The following is a 23,825-nucleotide window of genomic DNA, read 5'->3' as shown; positions in this document are numbered from 1 at the left end:
ATATGAGGTTCAACAAGGACAAGTGCAGAATCCGTCCAGCGGAGGTCAACAAAAATGATTAGGGGACTGGAACACATGACTTATGAGGAGAGGCTGAGGGAACTGGGATTGTTTAGTCTGAAGAAGAGGAGAATGAGGGGGGATTTGATAGCTGCTTTCAACTACCTGAAAGGGGGTTCCAAAGAGGATGAATCTAGACTGTTCTCAGTGGTAGCAGATGACAGAACGAGGAGGAATGGTCTCAAGTTGCAGTGGGGGAGGTTTAGATTGGATATTAGGAAAAACTTTTTCACCAGGAGGGTGTTGAAGCACTGGAATGTGTTACCTAGGGAGGTGGTGGAAACTCCTTTCTTTGAGGTTTTTAAGGTCAGGCTTGACAAACCCCTGGCTGGGATGATTTAGTTAGGGATTGGTCCTGCTTTGAGCAGGGGGTTGGACTAGATGACCTCCTGAGGTCCCTTCCAACCCTGATATTCTGTGATTCTGTGATTCTATGATACTTCATGTGCACTCATTGGAGAAGAGAGGAGGAGACTAGTCAAGGAGCCATTGCCTAGTTAGCTGCATAAAATAGTTCAGTTTATCATTAGTTGTGGCATGACTAATGATAGTATTAGACAGAAGAAAGAGCACTAGAAGCTTTTAGAATTTCATTGACATGTTTTGTAGAGCTTCACAGGAGTCCAGGAAATGGTTCAGTGAGAACCTACTTATACCATTTTTTCAAACCAGAAACAGCTAAAATGGGCTCTTCATTTGTAGTAGTAGTGTTGCTGCTACCAACTAACGTATTACTCACCTGAGGAAAAATTCTGCTACTGTGTGCATAGAGGCTCATATGGTAGCAGAACTGGTATTACTTTGCTCCATAAGAGGTGGGTATGATTCTGGAGAAATGTGCAGGGGTTGCACCCCCCTTATATAGCACGTAGCTCAGCTCCACAGGAAGAAGAGGACAGGTGATCTGCTGCTATGTGCATCCTTCAGTGCCTGCAGGGGGCGACATGTTGGGTGTTTGTGCATGACTACATTATTGGTCTGAAATAGCTGAATAGAGTGACTGAATAGTAGCTCTGTAGCCATTCCAGACTTAGGGGAAGATGCCTCCCATATTTTCCTTAGCCCTCTGTCCAATGCTCAGTTCAATTAGCTGGTGTGGGAACTTGATTCTGGATTTGGTCCTAAATGCAAAAACCTCCATAATGCAGGGTTAAGGGCCAGATGCTGGGGTGCATCTGAGCTGCATTTGGTGTAGGTCAAGGTGGGAACAAAGGTCATTGTATGCCATCTTTATGTCCTTCCCTCTCCTGGAACTGGCTGTCTACCAGTCCTGTCCTTAGCATGAACAAGAGAAGCCTCTAGGTTGGTCTACTTTACACAAGCTGTCATAAGACCCCCAAAACTATTCTAGTGTCTGAAGGTCAGGGATATCTTACCCATGCCTCCTTAATAACCACATCCTCTAGCCCAGTGGCATAGGAGTTGCTATGAATTCTGCTAAACAAAGGAAATCCTTCATTGGCTGGATCCATCATTGTTACACCACCTTTGGCATGGTGGACTGCAGTGCCTCCGAAGATTTGGGTTGAACTTAACGTTACAAATTTAAAATGAAAGAAAATGGAAACACTAAAGTTTCCCCATCCAAGTTAACTTGGCCATGACAGAACAAGGAGTAATTGTCTCAAGTTGCAGTGGGGGAGGTTTAGGTTGGATATTAGGAAAAACTTTTTCACTAGGGGGGTGTTGAAGCACTGGAATGTGTTACCTAGGGAGGTGGTGGAATCTCCTTTCTTAGATGTTTTTAAGGTCAGGCTTGACAAAGCCCTGGCTGGGATGATTTAATTGGGGATTGGTCCTGCTTTTGAGCAGGGGGTTGGACTAGATGACCTCCTGAGGTCCCTTCCAACCCTGATATTCTATGATTCTATTCTATGATTCTATGTGGTACTTTCTTCTTTTTTTATTTTGTCTGGTTAAATATCTAACATTATTGCACTTCATAAACACAGTAGTCTGGGATTTTAGTGGTCCCCTGTGAGAAGTGAAATGTGCTATCCAAGTCCATAGGGACTGGAGGCTTCTGATAACTGGAGGCTTCTGATATTTTCAGACTAAGGTGCATAAAGTTAGGCACTTTGATAAATGACCTGATTTTCATAGGTGTTCCATGCCTACAGCTTCTAATGAGGGCAATGAGTCCAACTAGTGCTGCTGTAAATGCTCAGCACTGTTGAAAAAAAATCTATTCTTAATGCCTCTGAGAATCTCTGCTTATCTGATCTTAGAGAATCATTTCAGACTTACTTAGCTTTGAAACAGTTGATCATAAATGCAATGCAATAGCTTTAAAATTGAAATGCCAGTCGTTATGGAACGTGGCATTATACATTTTGCATCATCTTCTACACTCAGAAAGTAAAAAGAAAAGGAGTACTTGTGGCACCTTAGAGACTAACTAATTTATTTGAGCATGAGCTTTCGTGAGCTACAGCTCACTTCATCAGATGTTTACCGTGGAAACTGCAGCAGACTTTATATACACACAGAGAATATGAAACAATACCTCCTCCCACCCCACTCTCCTGCTGGTAATAGCTTATCTAAAGTGATCAACAGGTGGGCCATTTCCAGCACAAATCCAGGTTCTCTCACCCTCCACCCCCCCACACAAATTCACTCTCCTGCTGGTGCTAGCCCATCCAAAGTGACAACTCTTTACATAATCAAGGGGGGGATGTGAGAAAACCTGGATCTATGCAGGAAATAGCCCGACTTGATTATGTAAAGAGTTGTCACTTTGGATGGGCTAGCACCAGCAGGAGAGTGAATTTGTGTGGGGGGGTGGAGGGTGAGAAAACCTGGATTTGTGCTGGAAATGGCCCACCTGTTGATCACTTTAGATAAGCTATTACCAGCAGGAGAGTGGGGTGGGAGGAGGTATTGTTTCATATTCTCTGTGTGTATATAAAGTCTGCTGCAGTTTCCACGGTAAACATCTGATGAAGTGAGCTGTAGCTCACGAAAGCTCATGCTCAAATAAATTGGTTAGTCTCTAAGGTGCCACAAGTACTCCTTTTCTTTTTGCGAATACAGACTAACACGGCTGTTCCTCTGAAACCACTCAGAAAGTAGGCTCCCTCCCTGATGTTGACCTTGACAGGCTAACACATATTTAAACATGACTTGTCCTGTTCATAGGAGGTACAAAGGACTGTTTAAAATCGTGTTAGTTAAAGCGTGTTGGCTAATACATTTTAGAAAGCAACCAGTTTTGCTAGTCTAGATATGGCCTTAATGTCAATTTGTAAGTTGTTGCCTATACTGATTTTTTTCTACACCAAAATAGCATAAATTAAGAACATAAGAATGGCCATACTGGGTCAGACCAAGGGTCCATCTAGCCCAGGATCCTGTCTTCTGACAGTGGCCCATGCCAGGTGCCCCAGAGGGAATGAACAGAACAGGTAATCATCAAGTGATCCGTTCCCTGTCGCCCATTCCCAGCTTCTGGCAAACAGATACTAGGGACACTTCAGAGCATGCTTTTGTATCTCTGCCCATCCTGGCTAATAGGATACTCAATGAACTTATCTAGTTCTTTTTTTGAACCCTGTTATAGTCTTGGCCTTCCCAACATCCTCAGTGTTATGTGTATAACATAAAAATACGTGTTGTAATGTGACTTCCATAGTGACCACTCTTTTTGATAATGTCAGATTACATGACACTTTATCCTTCGTTCCTTGATGTGTCCAATGATCAGGATAGATATCAGTGGTATTAGTTTTTATCAGCATTGCATTGATAGTTCAGTGGCACTACAGATGATGTGCATGTACTCTAACTTGTGAGATTAAGTCACTATTTGTTTATAGGACAGAAATAGATAGAACTGGGGAAGATCATTTCATTAAATTAATACTTCCAGAATTTTCAGAAGTTAAATTTAGATATTATATCACCATAGAGTTACAGAATCTGTTTAGTAATATAGTCATCATAATGGGCTTGGGTTGCTTTTCTGATATTGAAAAGTGAAATGGAGTAGCATCAGCTCAGAAGGCTTGAAGGATGTATACAGGTGCTTTTCTACATTTTGACACAAAGGTGTATTCATCCTCCTTTATAATAATAATGGAAGAGTGTGGAATAATATCCATTTATGGCAAATTGACTTTGTGATTACACAGTGGGAAATGTGCTTCACTACTCTCATGATTTTTCCCCACTGGTGATTGTGGGTGTGATCCTGTAAACATGCCCATTTTTGAGTAGTCCAAATGGTTTGCTGGGTCAGCAAAGCAAATGCCCAAATAGTCCAAAATTAAGACAAAGATTTATCAGGGGCATAGTACTATCCAACTGTTTAGGCCGATATTAAAGAAACTAGCACATGAAATTGCAAGCCCAATAGCAAGGATTTTTAATGAATCTGTAAACTTGGGGGAACCTGTTTAAGAAAGGGGGAAAAAGAGATCCAGGAAATAAGAAGTCCATTAGTTTGACCTCAATTGTATGCAAGGCCTTGGAACAAATTTTGAAACAGAAAGTAGTTAATGATATAGATATAAACAGTAATTGAAATAAAATAAACGTGATTTTACAAAAGGTAAATTGTGCCAGAGCAACCTAATCTCTTTCTTTGCAAAGATAACTGATTTGTTAGACAAAGGAAATTAAATAGATCTAATCTACATGGATTCCAGTAAGGCATTTGATACAGTTCTCTAAGGGAAATCATTAGTTAAATTGGAGAAGATGAGTATTTGTGACAGGTTTCAGTAGGTCCTCCGAGCCCCTAGGGGGCAATGGAGAGCTATGGTCCCACTGGCAGGCCTTAGTCACATCTTTCGGGTGCTGGGGAATTAGCGGGAAAGGTGTGCTGGCACGAGTCTGCAGCGCGCCCCTCAGGCAGGGGAGCGTCGGCACGAGTCGGCAGCGCGCCCTTCAGGCAGGGGAGCGCCGGTATGGGTTGGTAGCGCACACCCAAAGGCAGGTTGGTCGGGGTAGGGGAACGCAGGCCCACCCAACTCCACTGCGTTCCAGCCCAGGGCCCTGACAGTGGCGGGAGGTGAAGGTCCCGCCACTTGGTCAGCAGGGGGCCATCAGCGCCCGCTGACCAAATCCACCCCATGGTGCAGTTCTGCCCCTGGGCTACTTCCTACCCGGTCTCTCAAGCGGGTCTCTCCTGTCCCTCCAGCTCGTCCGGGTATTCTGCTGCTGGCAGCTCCAGCTCCCCCTCTGTGTCAGACTCACGCTGGCCTGGACTACAGCCGGGCCCCTCTGGGTCCTCCGGGTACTCAGCGGCGGGCAGTCCTGGTCGCCACAGGCCTTCCTCCCAGTCAGGTTCCTCCTGGCCCCGGGCCTCCCCTGGGGCGGCAGCAGGATCGCGAGGGAACAGCCTGTGTCTGTCTTCCTCCCTAGTGCTCTCTTCACCAGGCAAAGGGCCCCACCCTTTGTACTTCCTGTCCCACCCCTCCCCTTCCGGGGATTGGCGTAAGCTTGGTCTGGCCCCGCCCACTCAGGCTGAGAGGGTGGCTCTTTACCCTTTGGTTCGGAGGGAAGCCACCCTGGCTCCCTACAGTATTAATATTAAATTGAAAGGTGGGTAAGGGACTGGTTAGAGGGGAGATTACAATAGGTCATACTGAATGGTGAACTGAATGGTCAGGTTGGAGGGAAGTTACTAGTGGAGTTCCTCAGGGATCAGTTTTGGGACTAATCTTATGTAACATTTGCATCAATGCTCTTGGCACAAAAAGTGGGATTGTGCTAATAAAATTTGCAGATGACACAAAGTTGGGAGGTATTGACCTAAATACTGAGGAGGACTAGAATAACATACAAGAAAATCTGGATGGCCTTGAAAACTGGAATAATAGAAATGGGATGATATTTAATAGTGTAAAGTGCAAGTTCATGCACTTAGGAACTAACAAGAAATTTTGCTGTAAGATGGGGGTGTAGCAGTTGGAAGTGGCAGAGTAGAAGAAACACCTTGGTGTATTGGTCAGTCACAGGATGACTGAGCCACCAATGTGATGCAGCCATGAAAAAGGATAACACAGTCTTAGGATGCATCAGGTAATGAATTTTCCAGTAGAGGTGAGGAAGTCTTGTTACCATTATGCAAAGCATTGGTGAGCACTCATCTGGAATACTGTGTGCAATTCTGATCTCCCATGTTTAAGAAAGATGAATTCAAACTGGAACAGGTGCAGAGAAGGGCTTCTAGGATAAACAGAGGACTGAAAAACATATTTTATGAGAGAAGACTCAAGGAGCTTTACTTGTTTAACCTAAACAAATGATTGCTCTCGGTAAATACAACAGGGGGATAAATACCAGGGAAGAAGGAGCGCCGGTGCTGACACAAAAACAAATGGATATAAACTGGCCATCAACAAGTTTAGGCTTGAAATTAGACAAAGATTTCTAACCATCAGAGGAGTGAAGTTCTGCAACAGCCTTCCAAGGGAAGTAGTGAAGGCAGAAAACTAACTGGTTTCAAGACTGAGCTTTATGGAGGGGATGGTGTGGTGAGATTGCTTACAATAGTTTGTGGCCTATCTGCGAATGCTAGTAGCAAATATCCCCAATGGCTGGTGATGGGACACTTGATAGGCAGGGCTCTGAGTTACTGCAGTTAATTCCTTCCCAGGTGTCTAGGTGGTGGATCTTGCCAATGTGCTCAGGGTCTAACTGATTGCCATATTTGGAGTTGGGAAGGAAATTTCCCCCTGGTCGGATTGGCAGAGACCCTGCTTTTTTTCATGTTACTCTGCAGCATGAGTCACTTGCTGGTTTAAACTAGAGTGAATTCTCTGTAACTTGAGACTTAAAACAAGATTTGTGGGCTTCAGTAACTCAGCCAGAAATTATGGGTCTATTACAGGAGTGGGTGGGTGAGGTTCTGTGGTCTGTGATGTGCAGGAAATGAGACTAGATGATCAGGATGGTCCCTTCTGGCCTTAAAGTCTATGAGTCTAAATTCCCCTTTAGTAAGAGATTAGGTTAAAAAAGCTTTAAAACCTAAAAAGGAGATTGCTGAGGCTAGTTTAACCCTAGCAAAAGATGGAGAGTAAATCTTTAGGCCCAGAATATTATAACAGCCAAAGAAAGAAATTTCAGAATCCTTCTGAATCAAGAAAATGGTGTCCTGGATGGCGGAGGGTACATAAGCTTCTGTTGACAACTTATCTTGGTGTTGAGATCAAATATGCTCATTTACACGGTATAGTAGTCTGGAGGCAATTTACACATTATGAGAGTGCTAATTGAGTGATATATTACCCTTAATATACCAAATGAAAGAAAACCAAACCCAAAACTTTATCATAAACTGTAAGTTAAAACACTGAATATTTATGATTTTTTAAAATGGCAACCTCAACTATAGTTGGCATAAATATTTTAATAGAAACTGCAGGTAACTCAGATAATGTATTTGTTAAAAATAGGCTGTTGATTTGAAAAGAAACACACATAGTTGATGGTTTCATTTTTTCTTTGTTTGTTTGAATTATAAATTTGCAAAGCCTTTTTTAACCAAAATATTGTTGGTAAAGGTCTTTTTAACTTGCAGAAATATAAAAATATACTAAAACTCTGTAGATTATAAACACACTAATCTTTAAAAACTGATCACTGTGCACTATATCAGGGGTTCACAACCTTTTTCTTTCTGAGGCCCGCCCAACATGCTATAAAAACTCCACAGCCCACATGTGCCACAACAGCTGTTTTTCTGCGTATAAAAGCCAGGCTCAGTGTTAGGGGGTAACAAGTAAGGCAATTTGTCATGGCCCCACAACACAGGGGGCCCTAGGCTTCAGTCCCATACAGTAAGGCTTTGGCTTTCTGCCCTGGGCTCCATTAAGTCTAATACCATCCCTGCTTAGCGCACCCCTTGACTCCTGATTGCGGCCCCCTAGCCCCTGGTTGAGAACCACTGCACTATAATATACACTTTTTTCCTATTCAAAATGTTAAGTATAGCAGAGAGAGCAACCAAAATATTTGGTAGATTGTATGGATATTAATATACATTGTATGTCCTATTCTGTATTTTAAGACATTTGATAAAGAAAAGTAATGAAAGAACTCAAGTTTTGGCCTGCCAGTTACAGTTTACCTGTTTAGATTAAGCTGTTCCAAATGATGTTAGGTGTCTTATAATGGAAGTTACATAATGTTTCTGACAAGCTCTGATTTCTTTTGGTTTATGCTAGAAGTTACATGGGAGGACCAGCAGAAAAAGGTGAATGGTACAATAACTGATGACAAACCATTGCCGAAAAAGAAACACCATTCTGAGCCAGGTTTGTCAGGGTTTGGAAAACCACATGAAAGCATGAGACTATAGAAGCATTGCATTACATTTCATGCTTTTATAATGAGTGTGTGCTTGATGTACCTTATTTTTTCACTTTGGTGTGAAAATTTTAGTATGTAGAGACCATTTAGTTTAGTGTTGTACACAGTTCTGTTTTAGATGAGCAAAAGTAGATCCACTTGTGTAAGCAATTGTGTTAGACTGCACATGCATTAGAAAAAGAAATAATTTGGCATAATATTAGCATTACCTTGCTTTTCAGTTTCAATTCTATTTTGATTTATATATGTGTGTGAGTCTCAGGAATCCAAGTCTGAGTTCTGCTAATCCTTATCTTGGTTAATCCCAACCAAGGTATACACTGCATATAAGGAGGTGGGACACTCACCTCCCAAGATCTGAAACAGAATCCTTCCTGCTATGTCAGATGTCGCTTAAAGCATAAAAAGGCTCAACCATCCCTGTCTTTCCAGTGCCACTCTTTGCATGTATCCAAGATAGGAACTCTTAAATCTGGGTTTGGAAATGTAGCTCCTATCCTACAGAGATGTGCATAGCATTGAGCTCAATGGGTCTACTCACATACTTAAGGTTTAGAATGTACTTAAGTCTGTGTACCCTAACCTGCAATATGAATAAAGCTCCTCTGTGCAGAAGACAGAACTTTCTCAGGAGTTAATCTAAGACTGTAGAATGAACTACCCCAGGAACTAATGACTATTGCAAACCTCACTGGCACATTTCTAAACTAAAACACCCTACCCAAACAAGACACTACATAGAGCACAATTCTCCCTTGGGGAGAGCATGAGAGAACAAACAACATGTGGCAGGTGTCAGTCACATCACTACTCATGCAAGTAAAGTTTTGTAGGATTGGCCTTTGTGCAACAGAGTTGTTGCTGTCTGTTGGGTGACTGCTAAGAGCCAGTTGGGAGAGTTTTACTCCATTTTTATTTAGTCCTTACTTATCAGTGGAGGATTTGTCATTGTAAGGATTTACTAAGACCCATCAAAGTGAGTCCTATGCATTTTCTAACTGAGTACTGTTCCCAAATATAAAATATACATTCTAAAATAAATTAGCTGGGTAAAAACATACACATTTTTAGGAAAATAATCCTAATTTTTTTTATAATTTTAAATGTATGAGCCTGCTAAATATTCTGAACATGATGTACACTTTATATATCTTCTGGTAAAGGTTTTAAATTAATAAATGAAATGGATGCTTAACCATTTACTTCTGCAATCAAGAGAGCATTTTGAGATACAGTATGTTAAAAAGATGCTATATGAGAAAATAGTGGGTTACCTTATTAATATAATTCAAAATATGACATCACATACCATCTTTTGAACATACTGTATCTCAAAACTCTCTGTACTTGCGGAATCAAATTTTAATTAATAGCATCAGAAGTTAGACATTAAGAGAAATCAATAGCAGATTCTGGGCTACATTTGAGCAGCTCTGCACTGTTCTGTTGTTGCAACAATGCTCTAAAGCTAGTTTAGCCAATCACTGGGGGGATTCCCCCTATGAATAACAAAGCAGTTACATTAGACACTGTTACTCAACCAAGCTCTCAGCAGATTGTTTCAGTCCTCCAACTTGGGTGGTCACATGACCAAGCTGGAGGACTACGATAATCTGCTGACTGTTTGGTTGAATTAAATAGTATTGCAAGTAACTGTGTTGCTATTGGCTAATGACTGGGATTGACTCTGAGATTTTGGTGATAAAAAATTAGTTGAGAGAGGGTCCCAGTCTTCTGATTTCTTGAGGAGGAATGCAACAAATTTGAGATATGCAGGGGAGATGTTGAGTGAGAAACAAATGATGTAAGAGAATTTGTATTCAGGGAGTTTGCTGAAGGGGAAGCCAGTTAGCCATACATATTCCTTGCTCATACAACCTTTTGATCATAGGTCAACTCCCAGTAAATTGAAAACCAGGGAGATTTAGTTAAATATAAAAATTAATAATTCAGTCAGCATGTTATTCCTTGTATAATTTGGTTGATATGAAAATCAGTACAATTACAGAATTATGAAATGTTTTCCAGTTTTTAATTGCCTCCAATTTTCATTTCAGTATGACACAGAATTTTTATTGATTACACATAATTGCATTGTAGTATATGTCAGGGGGAAGCAGGAGGATTTTGCAGCTGTATATAGAGTAGTTTCATTAAGGGACATACATTAAGAATTGTGGGATGCAGTTTGGGTTTTTGAATCCAGGAAATGATTGAGGCTTTTTGTACTTGGGAAGAGATACTTTTTCTCTCCTTCCCCTTGTGGGTCAGAGAAGACTTCACTTGAATTTTTGGGGAGCCTTGAATTGTTAATTCCCCATCTTAATAGTTAACAGTAATAACTTTCCCTGATCTCCCATTCAACACCCATTTCTGCATCCAGAAATTTTGGATAAGCACATGAGCAGAATGGTTTTTTTTTGATCAGCACTGAAAAATTACTACATTGCCAAAAACTAGATATCAGAATCAACAATTTATTCTGATGAATGAGACAGTTCACAGTTCTCTGAAAGATATTTTTTCAAGTTATCTTTTTGTAGACTCAATAACACTGCACTGCATCAGTTTACACTTAGTTCACAGTCTGATTGTTTTCTGCACAAATAAATAAATGCTAGAAACTTTTTTAAAATAAAAGATTTGATATAGTAGCAAAAAGTAATCAGAAAATAAGATAAACCCTACAGAAATAACCAGGACAAGAATGATCTCTAATGTGTTTTAAGTAGAAATATTTTGAATTAAATTTTAAAATGATAACATCTGCATGTTGTTCACAGAATATATCTGCATGTGTATATAAAAATGTTTGAAAAAATAGATAACTATTTCAGGTAATTGAAATAAATAACAATAAGGATGATCTGCACCTTGTATAGCACATAACATTTGAGAAATAGAGATTTTGGCAGAAAATCAGGCAGAAATCTAAACAAACTTTACCAAAGATGATAAAATACAGTAATGGAGATGGAAATGATGTAGAGCAAACTGTGCTGTACAACTGAAGTGGCCTTATTTCTAGGATAATGAAAGAAAATATAACTAGTTGGAACATAACCAACTAGTTAACCATAAGCATTAAGTAACACAAACTCTTTACCTGATCTCAGCCAGGTCTTTGTTATAGCCAAGATGTAAGTATCAGATTCTGAAAGTATCATTGATGAAAAGGGCCTAATTTTGTAATGACCTAAACTTAAACACTTGCATTATTTTTCATAGATTTTTATATAATGGGCTAATAGAATTAACCTGAATAATATTGTTTTGTATGAAGAGATTAAACAATACTCACTAAATTAATCTGGATAACATCCCCTATGTATTATTTCCCAAGGAGTGGCTATCTATTTTATCTTACCTATTCTATCTAATCTATTTAGGATCTGATTCTACACATATCACCATGATATTACAGAATCTTTAAAACCTGATTTAAATTAATTATTATACAAAATATTGTACAAGGTAAAATAGCCTAAAGTGTGTTCTAATTTACATTACTGCTAATGGCTACAATGGACCACAGCTACAGACCAGTACTGGCACAGGGGCAGCATAGGAGCACTGTAACTATCCCCCTTTTTCGGCCCACCCTCTGTGCACTACAGCTGAGAGGTGAGGTGGTGTAGAAGCCCCTGTAGAGGCTGTATGCCATTAGAGAATCACCAACCCCGCCATATATACATAGATTGGGGTAATCTTGCCAAAATCCCCTGTACTGCAGAAGGGACACAGATTTCCTGAAACTTTCCAAGATGAGATTCAGCCTCTAGGTAGGAGTGGCTTTAATTTTTACCAAGAACACTTTAGGAACCGAGGCTGCACAGGCTGCGACAGGGAGCCACTAATTCAGCACAGTCCCTGGCCAGGCCATCCGCTTTTGAGGCTGCATTGGACTATCTGCAGGACTGTTGGCACTGGGAAGATTGTGGGCACCTTGCACTGCTGCAGCCCCCTCCTGATGGACATTCCAGTGCTAAGGACCCTCTGCCATAGCCAGTTCTGGCATAATGAATCTAGACCAATTTGTGCAGGATGCAGTTGACAATATAACCTACGTGGTCACATGGAACATGGTATTGTTGTAGTTTATAAAGCATCTTTTTAAAACTATAAATCCCAGTTGAATTTTATATATATATATATATATATATATATATATATATATATAGTGACTCATGAATTCGGTCAGGTGAGGGCAAATTGGAAGTAAAAAGGTAAAGAGATGAAAATAAAAAAGAAATAGCTCAGAATCACAAGAAATATAATTTTAGAAAGCCTACAAAAGCATTAGAACCCAGATGCATGTTTGACTAGAAATGCTTTAGAGTTTAGCAAGGGTATTTGGGGACAAGTGAAGATGATAATAAAGATGCGGAGAAATTAAAGGAATTAAATGATCAGTGTCTACCATAGAAGAAGACGGGGAAATTCGTATACCTAAGGTATTCCTAATGGTAAATCAATGGCATTTTTTTTAACATAAATTGAAATCTCTAAGTTATGGGGTAATTTGGTGGCTATTGTTCAGTAAATCACAAAGAGTAGATAGTATTTATCTATGGGTTTTGAAAGAAATTAAGTGCAGAATGGCAGAAATATTGATATAGGTAAGCAATATATCCTTAAGAACCATAACAACTCAAGGCTAGTGTGGTGCCTTATTTTAAATGGTTTCATGGTTCTGTGAGAGAATGTTCCACAGTCAGTGCACCACTGTGTCAACAACCTGATGCAAAACAGTATTCACCTTTTGTCTTTAACTGTTGGTATAGTGGCTTCTGCTGTAAACACTGCTTCCCTCTGAGCTATGATGGATGAAGCATGAAGGCAGGTGGGTTAGAGTTTCAGTGTCAGGAATCACATTCTGAGACCTTGAATCTTCTATTTTCTTATGCAGTGCAAGGAAAGGGACAGAGCCTCAGTCTCTTGCTCTCTACTGTAACAATGCGTGGAGATCACGTTCGGGAGCAATGTTAAACACTGGGCATAGTCCTCTGCATTGAGAATTAGTAACTTTTGCTTGATTTATTACTCTCAAGAGTGTGAGGTAAAAGGTAATTGTATGTGGGCAGAGAATAGGTATACCCTATGTTGATGGAAATAAGATAGGGCAAGATGCCAGGATTGGTCTATCTTGATGCTGGTAATCTTGCCAGTATCACCCTGTCTCTACTGTTCCATTCTTCGAGAAGGTAATTGGTGAAGTTGTGCTGAAGAAGCTCTTGGTTCTCAGATTTCCTAGATCCCCTGGTTTTAGAACTAATAATGATACAGACACAGCACTGATCTATCGATGATCATCTGTCAATAATCTCTTGACAATGGACAAAAACTAAGTGGCCAGTTGTTTACTTTAGATCTGTCAGTTGCCTTTAATACTATATCTCATGATGTATAGTTGATAGTATTTTACTTTCTAGCAAGGATAGATGAAGAGTTGTGCAAGGGTGATGAGGGTATGTACTCTGTGAAAGAGACCAAAGGATAACATCCGATCCCAACAGCTCTCTTGGGCTGATACTGCAGGTCCACATCATTTCATCTTTTTTGTTCAATGTGTATGAGAAGCAACTGGAGGAGAGATTGAAGTGTTTAGATTACCAAGCCAGTAATATGTCAGAGACATGAGTAACATGTGACACAGAAACGATTATATGGATTGTGCAGTCTTTCAGATTTCACAGTGTCCAGAAAAAAATGGGGATTTAATGAGGTCTAGCTCGTTAAAGCTCAATCCAGATATGATAAAAGTGATTCAGAAAGTATCCAGATGAGATGACAAAGCTGATATTTGGGTTTCTCCCTGTTTTTATTAGTAAGGTGGGCAATCAGGGTTCTCTTGTATCTCTACCTGCTATTATATGGTAAAGTACAGCAATAACCAGGACTGGTTTCCTTCATCTTTCTCTGTCAAGGAAATAGCATTATTTAATCAAAAATGCAGTCCTTGCCACACTCACTCATAGTTTACAAGCCACAATTAAGGAACATGAATAACCCCCGGGTGAGAGGGAAAGTCTTAGCATTTATTAAAAAGCAATTAACAATTGAAGACAAAGAGAGTAATTGACGTGGATTTCTGCCTTTCAGAGTACAAAGAAGTTAAAATTTGAGAGTCCCAATTGTCATTTTTGGGGAGCAATATTGTTCAATGTATTTTTAATGATTTAGAAGAGGTAGCACAATGTTAGAGTGAAGTTAGCTAGAGTAAGAGAAAGATAATGAACATTCACAAAAATAGTCTAAATTCGTATATGTTGAATGTCTGAACTTAGAGGATCATGAGGGACAGAAATCTTAGGAGCCATGGATACCTCAGTACATTTAGTGATTGTGTTTAAAATGTTTCTTCTGGTTTGGATGTTTTTCCCAATTGTGTATAGAAAATATCGTGCAGAAGGATTTTAAAATGAGACCTCCGTTTATCTGTCCATTGTGTAGCAACAGTTAAAATAGAAAATAGGATGCTTGGATTTGCGAAAACAAGATAGAAAATAATACAATGGTTTCATCCTAACATTTTATCAGCTATCTGAAATATAGTGTCCAAATTTTAATTATTTGAATTAAGAAAGTTTATTATTTTTATTTGACTAAATTCTGATGTCCTTAGTCATCCCCATGATCCAGCCATGTGGAAGTTCTTCGCATATAGAAGGAGAAGATCTGTGCCTCTGTGGCACCATCTCCCCTTCTTGGGCTCTCACAGAAAGCCCTCTGTGGAGTACCAGAGCCACGTGTGGGGAGCAGGCTCTGATCCAGAGGGGGATATACATATTTCCCAACAGACTGCACAGAGAATCCATGTAAGAATACAACTCTAAGTGGAAATACCTGTCATGGAAGTCCATCAGAGGGATTACATCAATTTGTTTAGAATAGAGGAAATTGAAATTGAGAGAAGAGAGGAGGAAGTCAGTGTAGTTACAGGACTTTGTACAAAGGCGCAGAGAGCTCAGAAACATGTGGAGGTAATGAATGATGGGAAAAAGTCAAGGTTTGGGATTAAAACAATTGGAAGATTGCTGTGAGAGGAGAGTGAAGAGCATAGAGTTTGAAAGTAGAAACAGTGGCATCAGTAGCAGTGAGTGGGACAAGGACAGAGCAGCAGAAAAGTCAGAAAGTTTGCTAGACCAAAGAATACAAATGGTGGATGTGATTGGAAGTGAGCAATATTGAGAAAGAGCAAATGGTGATCAGAAGAAATTTAAACAAAGAGAGAACAGTGTTTAGGGGGGAAAATCGCATCCAAAATTGGTGATTAAACATGGAGGTTAGTGAAAGAAAGTGAAGAGGCAGGAGAATCAAAAGGGTAACTGATTCTGAAACTGAAATTACCTAGTACTAAGATAGCAGCTTAGAGTAATAAGAAGAAAGAGCACCAGCCATTAAAGCTTGACAGGAAGGAAGGTGGGGAGCAGATAATGTCCACTTAGAGAGGATAAAGGAAAACACAATGGATTGGGATTCAAAGGAAATGGGTGGGAAAGAGAAGAGGTAGGAAACAGAAATTGTAAGGAGAAAAGAGTTCATTGCTAACACCATGCCCATTGGGTCATGACAGGGGAAAGAGAGAAGAAGTTATGGATAGAGGAGGCTATGAAGGTACAGCAAAGATTGAAAAGGTCATGAAAGAAAGTGAAGGTTGTTAAAATTTATAGCAGGATTTACATGTTTGGAGCGATTTCAAAAACTAGGATTATTTAACATGGGAAGGGTAAGAGCTGGTTCGACTAAAGTACTCAGAATTACAGCTGGCGACTTTTTTTGGCCAATAGTAAATTCACCAAAAATGCATTTTTCCAGACACCAAACCTATTCCCAAATTTGACATGCTGAATAGTTTTGGCCTATATATATTTCAGGACTGAGGCACCATTCACAAAACAGCCAGAGGAGGTGGTGGCAGCAGCCCCGTGATTAGTGTCAGCCCATTGATTAGGGCATCCACCAAGAATGTGGGAGTCAGGTTCAGTTCCCCCTGTCTGTCTGATGTGGAGAAGGATTTTGACTATGGGTCTGCCATATTACAGGAAAGTGCCCTAGCCACTGGGATATGGGATATTCTGATATGGGTCTCTCTTAATCTTTCCCGTTGAACTGTTCCACTTTGTATAAATAATTAGTCACTGGGGGCCAGAGAAAGAAAGGGTCTGAGAATGACTCTATAGCCTGCTGGTTAAGGCAGCTGACCTGGGAGGTGAGAGACCTGACTTCATGTCCCTGTTCCAATGGCTATTTGTTTATTTATAAATAGTGGAACAGCTTCCACAGGAGAGATTGAGAGGAACCCACATCAGACTAGCTCAGTATGTAGAGTACTTTTCTGCAAGATGGGAGATCCCTGTTCAAATCCTTTTCCACATTAAGCAGACTGGGGGAATTGAACCTGGGTCTCCCCCCATCCCTGGGGAGGGCTAAAGCTCATAAGGGCAGGAGCAATGCCACCCACTACTCCGGTCAGTTTGTGAATCAATCCTTTAAAAATGCTTAGAAATTAAGTGTTTTGTGTCAAGCAAAATGTTCAGTTCAACATGAAATTTCCTTGTTATTTTCACCAACACTTATTTTTTCAATGTTTCAGAATTGCCAATGAACTAAAAAATCAATTGTTTGCCCATTATCAAAAAACACTCAGTGATTCCTTGCTGCTCCAGGGCAACAAACTTAAAACAATTACTCCATTAATTTATTGATTTTTATGTTTATTTAGATTTCTTAATAACCCACAGCTCTAAGTTATAGTACTTCAAATGAGCAGCAACAAAAATCAAATATGAAATGCAAATGAACTGCCCAGCCCAAATCATTCAGACTAGAATAACAGTTGAGTAAAATCAATATAAGACCCTCTCCTATATCTAACCACCTGCAGCCCTTAATACACATCCTTGTCAAAAGTCCATATGAAAAGGTTTACTTTTCATGGCCTCTATGAATGGAAACAAATTCAGGCTCTAGTAGACTTGACAGGGAGTATAAGGACTTCTCATAGGAAAAAGTCCTGCCATCTCTGTGTCTCCTTTTAAATCAGGGGTCTGTATGCTGATTGCTGCTGTAGTGCTATTGCATAGGTGGCAGTTATAATGAAATCTTGGGCTTCTGAGTTGAATCGGAACTTGTACAGAGGTCAGGAAGGAACTTTACAGCATACCACACATATGGCTTGTTGGACTCTGTATGCATGGCAGACCAACTGTCTGATGTAGCATTCTTTTTCATACTACTTTTTGTGTGTAGTTATTCCTAATTCCATTTCTGACTGCTACTTTGGACAGAATTCTTGTGAACTCTCTTATCATAGGCCTATGGAAGGCCTGATTCTATCCCAAATTGAAACCACTGACATCTTTGGGAGTAGGATTAGACCAGAAAGATCAACTTTCTGACAGCAATTACTTCAATTTAAAATAGCCACTATACTCTATACTGCAAGTAGATTGTATATCAATGTGGTAACATACCCTGGAAAATTTATTTTCTGAGGCAGAATTAGAGTTTTAATAACTTAAATTAGATGACCTGTTGATGGGAGTTATCTACCATCTTCTCAGCATAGATTAATGATATACTTTTTATTAACTGGATTTCAAAAAGCCCTTCAGTGTGTAATGGCAAAAGACTGTTTGAAAATTCTTTCTGTTTTTTTATATAAACATATAATCTGAATTTGGTTTAAAGGAACAAAATCATAACTGCAATCTATCTGCATTTCTCATTTGTATTTCTTATATTCTGTGATCAGTTATATCTCTTGAGATTTGTAAAGCAGTAAGTTTGACGCACACTGGATATTTTTCATGCAATACAGAGACAATGCTACCCAAATTATCTAAAGGTTGTTCTTTTATGTGTTTCCCAACCTCCTTTCTATCTATTGCCCTTATCTATGTAAAGGAGTGTCTGTAGGTTCTCCATATTCCTATTCTCTTTTTATCTAGTCATATATTTACTCTGAAAGATCAAACTACAAAATACAGTATTCCAATTCTTTGATCTCTGTGGGGATTTTTACATCACAGTCCTTTGACTATTGTTTTGTGCAAAAAATCTCAGTCACTGTCCAGTCTGCTGTAATGATTGTCGGTGGATGATTCTGAACTTTAAAGAACTAGCCTTTAGTAGTAGGGATCTTATATACTTGGGGAAAGAACTGGAAGTCTGAGTCTGAGATTTAGTATACCTATAAGGAGGGCTAAAATCATTATTATTTGGTTTTCTCTCTGTTTGACAGGGAGATTATACTGAAACCTGATTTTTATTTGCACTTCATTATAATTGACTGCTGTTCTCCAAACTCCTCCTCTAATAATTATCTCCCTGCTCTTATCTACTCCCAGATCACCTACACTATCCCCACCCTTTCACCGTTCACCTGGCCTCAGGGACCAGCTGCCTTTCTTGAGTCCTGGAGGTGAGGTGCCACTTGCCTCTATTCTCCTCATCCAGTTATGTGTGTGCTAGTCAAATGTATTTATGAGACATACAAAATCCTGGATCATCCCTGTCCTAGAATTTTCTCCATGTTGTAGGGTTTTGAACAGGACACTGTGCTTCTACACACAATTAATTATATTTTGAGGACAGCAATGAAGCACTGCAGAGCTAGGATCCACAGAGGCTGCTGAGCGTCAAGATATAATGGAAGATCTGTGTATGTGAGGAGCAAAGAATATTGGAATCAAAATCTGCCAGGAGAGGAAGATGTTTGCCCTTTACTTCTTTGCCCTGTACTACCATTAGTGTTTAATATGGGCATATCTGATTAGTGTAATTATCCTGCCTTGTGGCAGGTTAAAGCAAAGTTTGACCTCAGTAATATGCAAAGTTTCAGGTAGAGTTGTTTGTGCACTGAGATTGATACCTTTAATTAAACACGTTTCTGTAGTAATTGACATTTTATTTGTCATGAAAAACATTACAGAATTTTGTGTCAGAACAAGATAAAAGAATAATCAATTAACTTCTGTTTTACTCAAGTGTATGGTACAATAATTGGCATTACTTTTCTTTATAAATGTATGCCGTAGAAGACACTCACATTTCCTAATTTCTGTGCAATAGGCATTTATACTTAGCATTGTTCCACATCAGAATGAACAATAGATCCAAATAAATGCTAGTTCCTTACCAAAGCAATGACTACGTAAATGAGCCGACTACCTATTACTACCATGCAAATTTAACAGCCTTTCACCCCATAATTTTGCTCTCAGATGCTAATAAATTGTATCAACAAAGATTTAATTCATTAGATTAAAAGAAATAGAGAGAGAGAGTTTTAAAACTCTACTTTTGGGGATGCATGGCATAGCTTCTTAGTCAAAAGGAAGACTGTTATAAATATTCATGAATTACTCACTAAAAGTTATGACATGGCAACACACCAACCCCCTTCAGTTAACCATCAGTAGAAGGAAGTCCTAATAGCACTATTAATTTAGCTGCTACAGAACTTTTATGAATCAGTCATTATCAAAAAGTAAAATATTACCAGTGGCAAAATTTTCTGAGTTCTTGAGACACAAGCTGACAGATGTCCTCAAGTAAACAAAAAGAAAAGGCGTACTAGTGGCACCTTAGAGACTAACCAATTTATTTGGGCATAAGCTTTCGTGAGCTACATTCGATGAAGTGAGCTGTAGCTCATGAAAGCTTATGCTCAAATAAGTTGGTTAGTCTCTAAGGTGCCACTAGTACTCGTTTTCTTTTTGCGAATACAGACTAACACGGCTGCTACTCTGAAACCTATCAAGTGAACAAGTAACTTTTTCATATTTTCCTGCCTGGCTCATGTTAATATTGGGCTTCTAATACATTCTGTCTGGTAACAGAAGCAGAAGAATAACAGTGCATTTGTACTGTTAAAAATTGTTTCATTTAATTGATAATGACATTGTTGGATTGTTAAAATTTAAATAAAATACACTCGAATTTTCATGACAAGTGTTGCACAAGGTAGCAAATTGGTAGTAAATATTGTGACATGTTACTTATATTATTGAAGCTAGATATTGATCATTTGGGCCTAAATCATATACCTGATCCTGCAAAGGAGCTTCCGTCATGGACTCTTTCGCCCACACAGAGTCCTGTTTGCTGGAACTCCTCATGGGTAGATCCCATCACAAAACTGGGGCTTTATTCCTTTCTCAGGCCAAACTCCCCTTCACGACCTCTTAAAGAGAGATTTGGCCAACTGCAAGTGTCTTTTTCTAAGATAAGCAAATGGCTGGATATTAAAAATAACCAATGAAAAATATAAGGAGGTCGAGAGAAAGAGAGAGATTACATTTTTCCATGTTCATTTTAACACTTTCTAATAATACTTTTAGTTGAGGTAATAGTGTGGGTTTCAGGGATATGTGAATACAACATAAAACATGTTCAAAGAACTTAACAAAGTTGGACTTTTTAATATGGTTGTGGCAATTATGTTCAAATATTGCCAATACAGGATATACAGTACCTAGGAAAAGCTGAGCTTTCGTATTCACTTGTTCATATCTTGCTTTATGACATATATGTCTTGCCTATCTAGAAGGATATGTACTCATCCTAACATTTTACCTTTTCAGAGTGTAGGTACATAACAGTCCTTATCAAAGCTTTCAGCTGCTCTGGTCTTTTTTTTATTTTTTTGTTTAACTTTTTACTGCTTTCATATATGCTCATTGATTAGCACCCATATTGTAAACAAATTCCTATTCAATTAGCACAAATAAATATCAGATGTGTCTTTTACAAGTTATTTATTACAGAAGATTTGCAGAATCTTGGCATTTGTCAGTATGCAATAGGTTACAGTATGCCAGCTGTAGTTTAACATGGAATAAAGTTAGAAATGTCATTCTTAGAATAGACAACATTAAATTGGTAACAGATAACATTAAGTTTTGTCTTTAGCATCATTTTCAATGTATTGACTTATGCAGATGTGTTCTAATTTATATAATTTTTTTTGGAATCACAACACTGATTGCAAAACAACTGCCCAAACTTTTCTGGATTCTGGATGATAGTGCCTGCAAATGAATTCTGATTGGGGGTTGAATATATGAGGGAAGTCTCAGGATCAGTATGGATTGCAAGTTAAAGCTAGGCCATAACTTGGCTCTGCTTATGTTTTGGAAGACAAGAATATATTTATGTTGCTGATGTTGGCAGGTCACCAACATTTGTGTAATTTCCACTTCCTTTGAAGATGACTTCCCTCCACCCTGTATCTGGATATAGACATATAGTACACTGAGTGAAACTCTCCCCAAAATATACTCATGTCTTAAATGGCAGTGCATGGTTTTGAATGCTACATTTTAATGTAAGGTACAGGACACGGTTGCTTCATGCACTTGACTTGTATAAATATCCTGTACTGTAAGTCATATATAATTGGTTTACAAGTGAGGGGACTAGAATGTTATCTACTCATTTGAATGCAAGAGAAAATAATTATATATTCTGTTTTTTATTGTCTGGTCTTGTTCTACAGTTTGGGCTGGAGAATATTGCAGTAGCACAATGTTATGATAACACAGATCATTTGCAGAATGTGTTATGTGGATTCTGGAAAATATTGGACTTTTTTGTCCTTTTCCAGTTATTAATCTGTAATTTTGGATATGTGGAACTTTGGTTCAGCATAAATAAGAAAGGAAAAGAAATAATTAAAATACTTTAATAATACAGTTCCGGATGTTGGCAATTTAAGAATGAAATCAGGGTTTGTTATCTTTAAGGTTCATTTAAAGAAAAAAAAAGTTACTTGGTTTTAAGTAGATATTGTTTCAAGAAGCTGAATAATCCATGTCATGAACAAAGTGGTAACTGCTAATTAGCCTACCTTTTACTAACCAAGTCTTTCCTCAGCTTCGCTGCCAGGACTGGCATTGCGGTCAACTGTAACATTTGTTATTTCCTTATCTCTTACACTAACTCTGTCTTTCTGGTTCTTTTTCTCCAACAGTAGTTTAATCAGCGCTTTCTTTTTCCTTTTGGTGTCTGTTGTGTTATTTTACCCCCTTTTCTAACTCTGTACTACAAGCCTCTCTTTAAAACAATTTTCAGCCCTTTCCCTCAGTGTTGGTTTTTACCTTCTGAGTACATCCACTCACGCCCATCTCCTTTGTCTATGTCTGTCCATTATATGATGTGATCACAGAAGAAGCGGAATCATCAAGGAGAAGAAACTCAGGTCTGTCTCTTATAGTGCTTATCTCTCTGTTATTTTTTCATTTTACTTGTCCTGTGGATTTTATCATCTTGCTTGTCCTGTACATTTTATCATACCCCATCTCACATACTTTCCCCTCTTAAACTTAAACACTTTATGATTGTAAAAAATTAATTTTAGATGTTTATCATTTGTGTATAGATAATTATTTTTACCAGTGCATATAAACTATATACTGCACAAAAAATATGAAGTGTTAAAGTAAATGAAATGGTGCCATACACATAAAAAAAATACCTTATCTTACTCATTTCAAACTACCTATTATAGTTTTTCCAACTCACTGTTTATTCCCCATATCCATTTTCTTTCCATGTTAGCTTTTAAGATCCCTGTCAACTGACATTGCCTACTGATGAGGTCTGGTTTATCACTACATTCAAAAACTGTTCCAGAAGTTACAGAAACTCAAATATTTTAGCATTCTTTTTTTTTTTCCTTGGGGAAGAGGTAGTTTCAAAATTGAAGATTTTCATTGGGTTGCATTTGATGCTCTGAGATCCTGATCTTAGCTTAATCGAATGCACCATGATGATAAACCCACGGTTGTGAGTTTAATCCTTGAGGGGCTGTTAAGTTGATCTGTGGCAAAAAATGGGGATTGGTCCTGCTTTGAGCAGGGGTTGGACTAGATGATCTCCTGAGGTCCCTTCCAACCCTGATATTCTGTGATTCTGTGATTGATTTTAGAAGAAAAATTGTTAGAGTTCAAGCACTGTTCTCCCATACCAAAAAGGGTGTGATAAGAATATAAGGATGTAATGACTAAACATTGGAGAGCTGTTTGGGTAGTGATTAATATCTATGTTGTTCAGTGCTTGTCTCAAGGCTGTGTACTTCTTATTTCTTCTGGAGATTTCATCCTTCATATCATTGCTGCTGTTTTTAGTAGTAGGTGATGAGGGAGGATAACTACTGAGCAGCCCACCACTCACCCCATTTTTCAGGAGGGGAATGGAGGACAGGAAGCAGAGTTCTTTTACAGGATGTATAACAGCTGAATGGCCACTTATCCTATAAAAGGAGCAGGGAAGGAGTGACTGGAGTCCTTGTGACTCTCCTTAGTGAGGACGGAGAAGGAGTTAGGTGGAGAGGAAGACCTAGGAAAGTGAGAGCCCAGTATAAGCAGCAGTATTGTCAACTCTGAGGATTCAAAAATCATGAGTCAGGCTCTGAAATCACAACACTGAATAAAAATCAT

General features: G+C 38.9%; 1 protein-coding gene across 50 annotated transcripts in view; it reads left to right on the top strand.

The window, feature by feature from the left end:
* RIMS2 (regulating synaptic membrane exocytosis 2) overlaps positions 1 to 23,825 on the top strand; it is a 737,322-nt gene that overhangs the window by 565,181 nt on the left and 148,316 nt on the right. For 39 of the 50 annotated variants that reach the window (XM_075125014.1, XM_075124984.1, XM_075124982.1 and 36 more), the window contains one exon: positions 22,553 to 22,585. The exons of 9 other annotated variants lie outside the window; for them this stretch is intronic. In XM_075125014.1, coding sequence (XP_074981115.1) covers positions 22,553 to 22,585 — 33 coding nt within the window. The remainder of the gene's footprint in view (positions 1 to 22,552; positions 22,586 to 23,825) is intronic. 2 more of the 50 variants (XM_075124986.1, XM_075124980.1) reach the window with 1 other exon arrangement.

This window comes from Caretta caretta, chromosome 2 (assembly GCF_965140235.1).
Source record: "Caretta caretta isolate rCarCar2 chromosome 2, rCarCar1.hap1, whole genome shotgun sequence".
NCBI lineage: Eukaryota > Metazoa > Chordata > Testudines > Cheloniidae > Caretta > Caretta caretta.
This window is presented reverse-complemented; position numbering and strand designations above follow the sequence as displayed.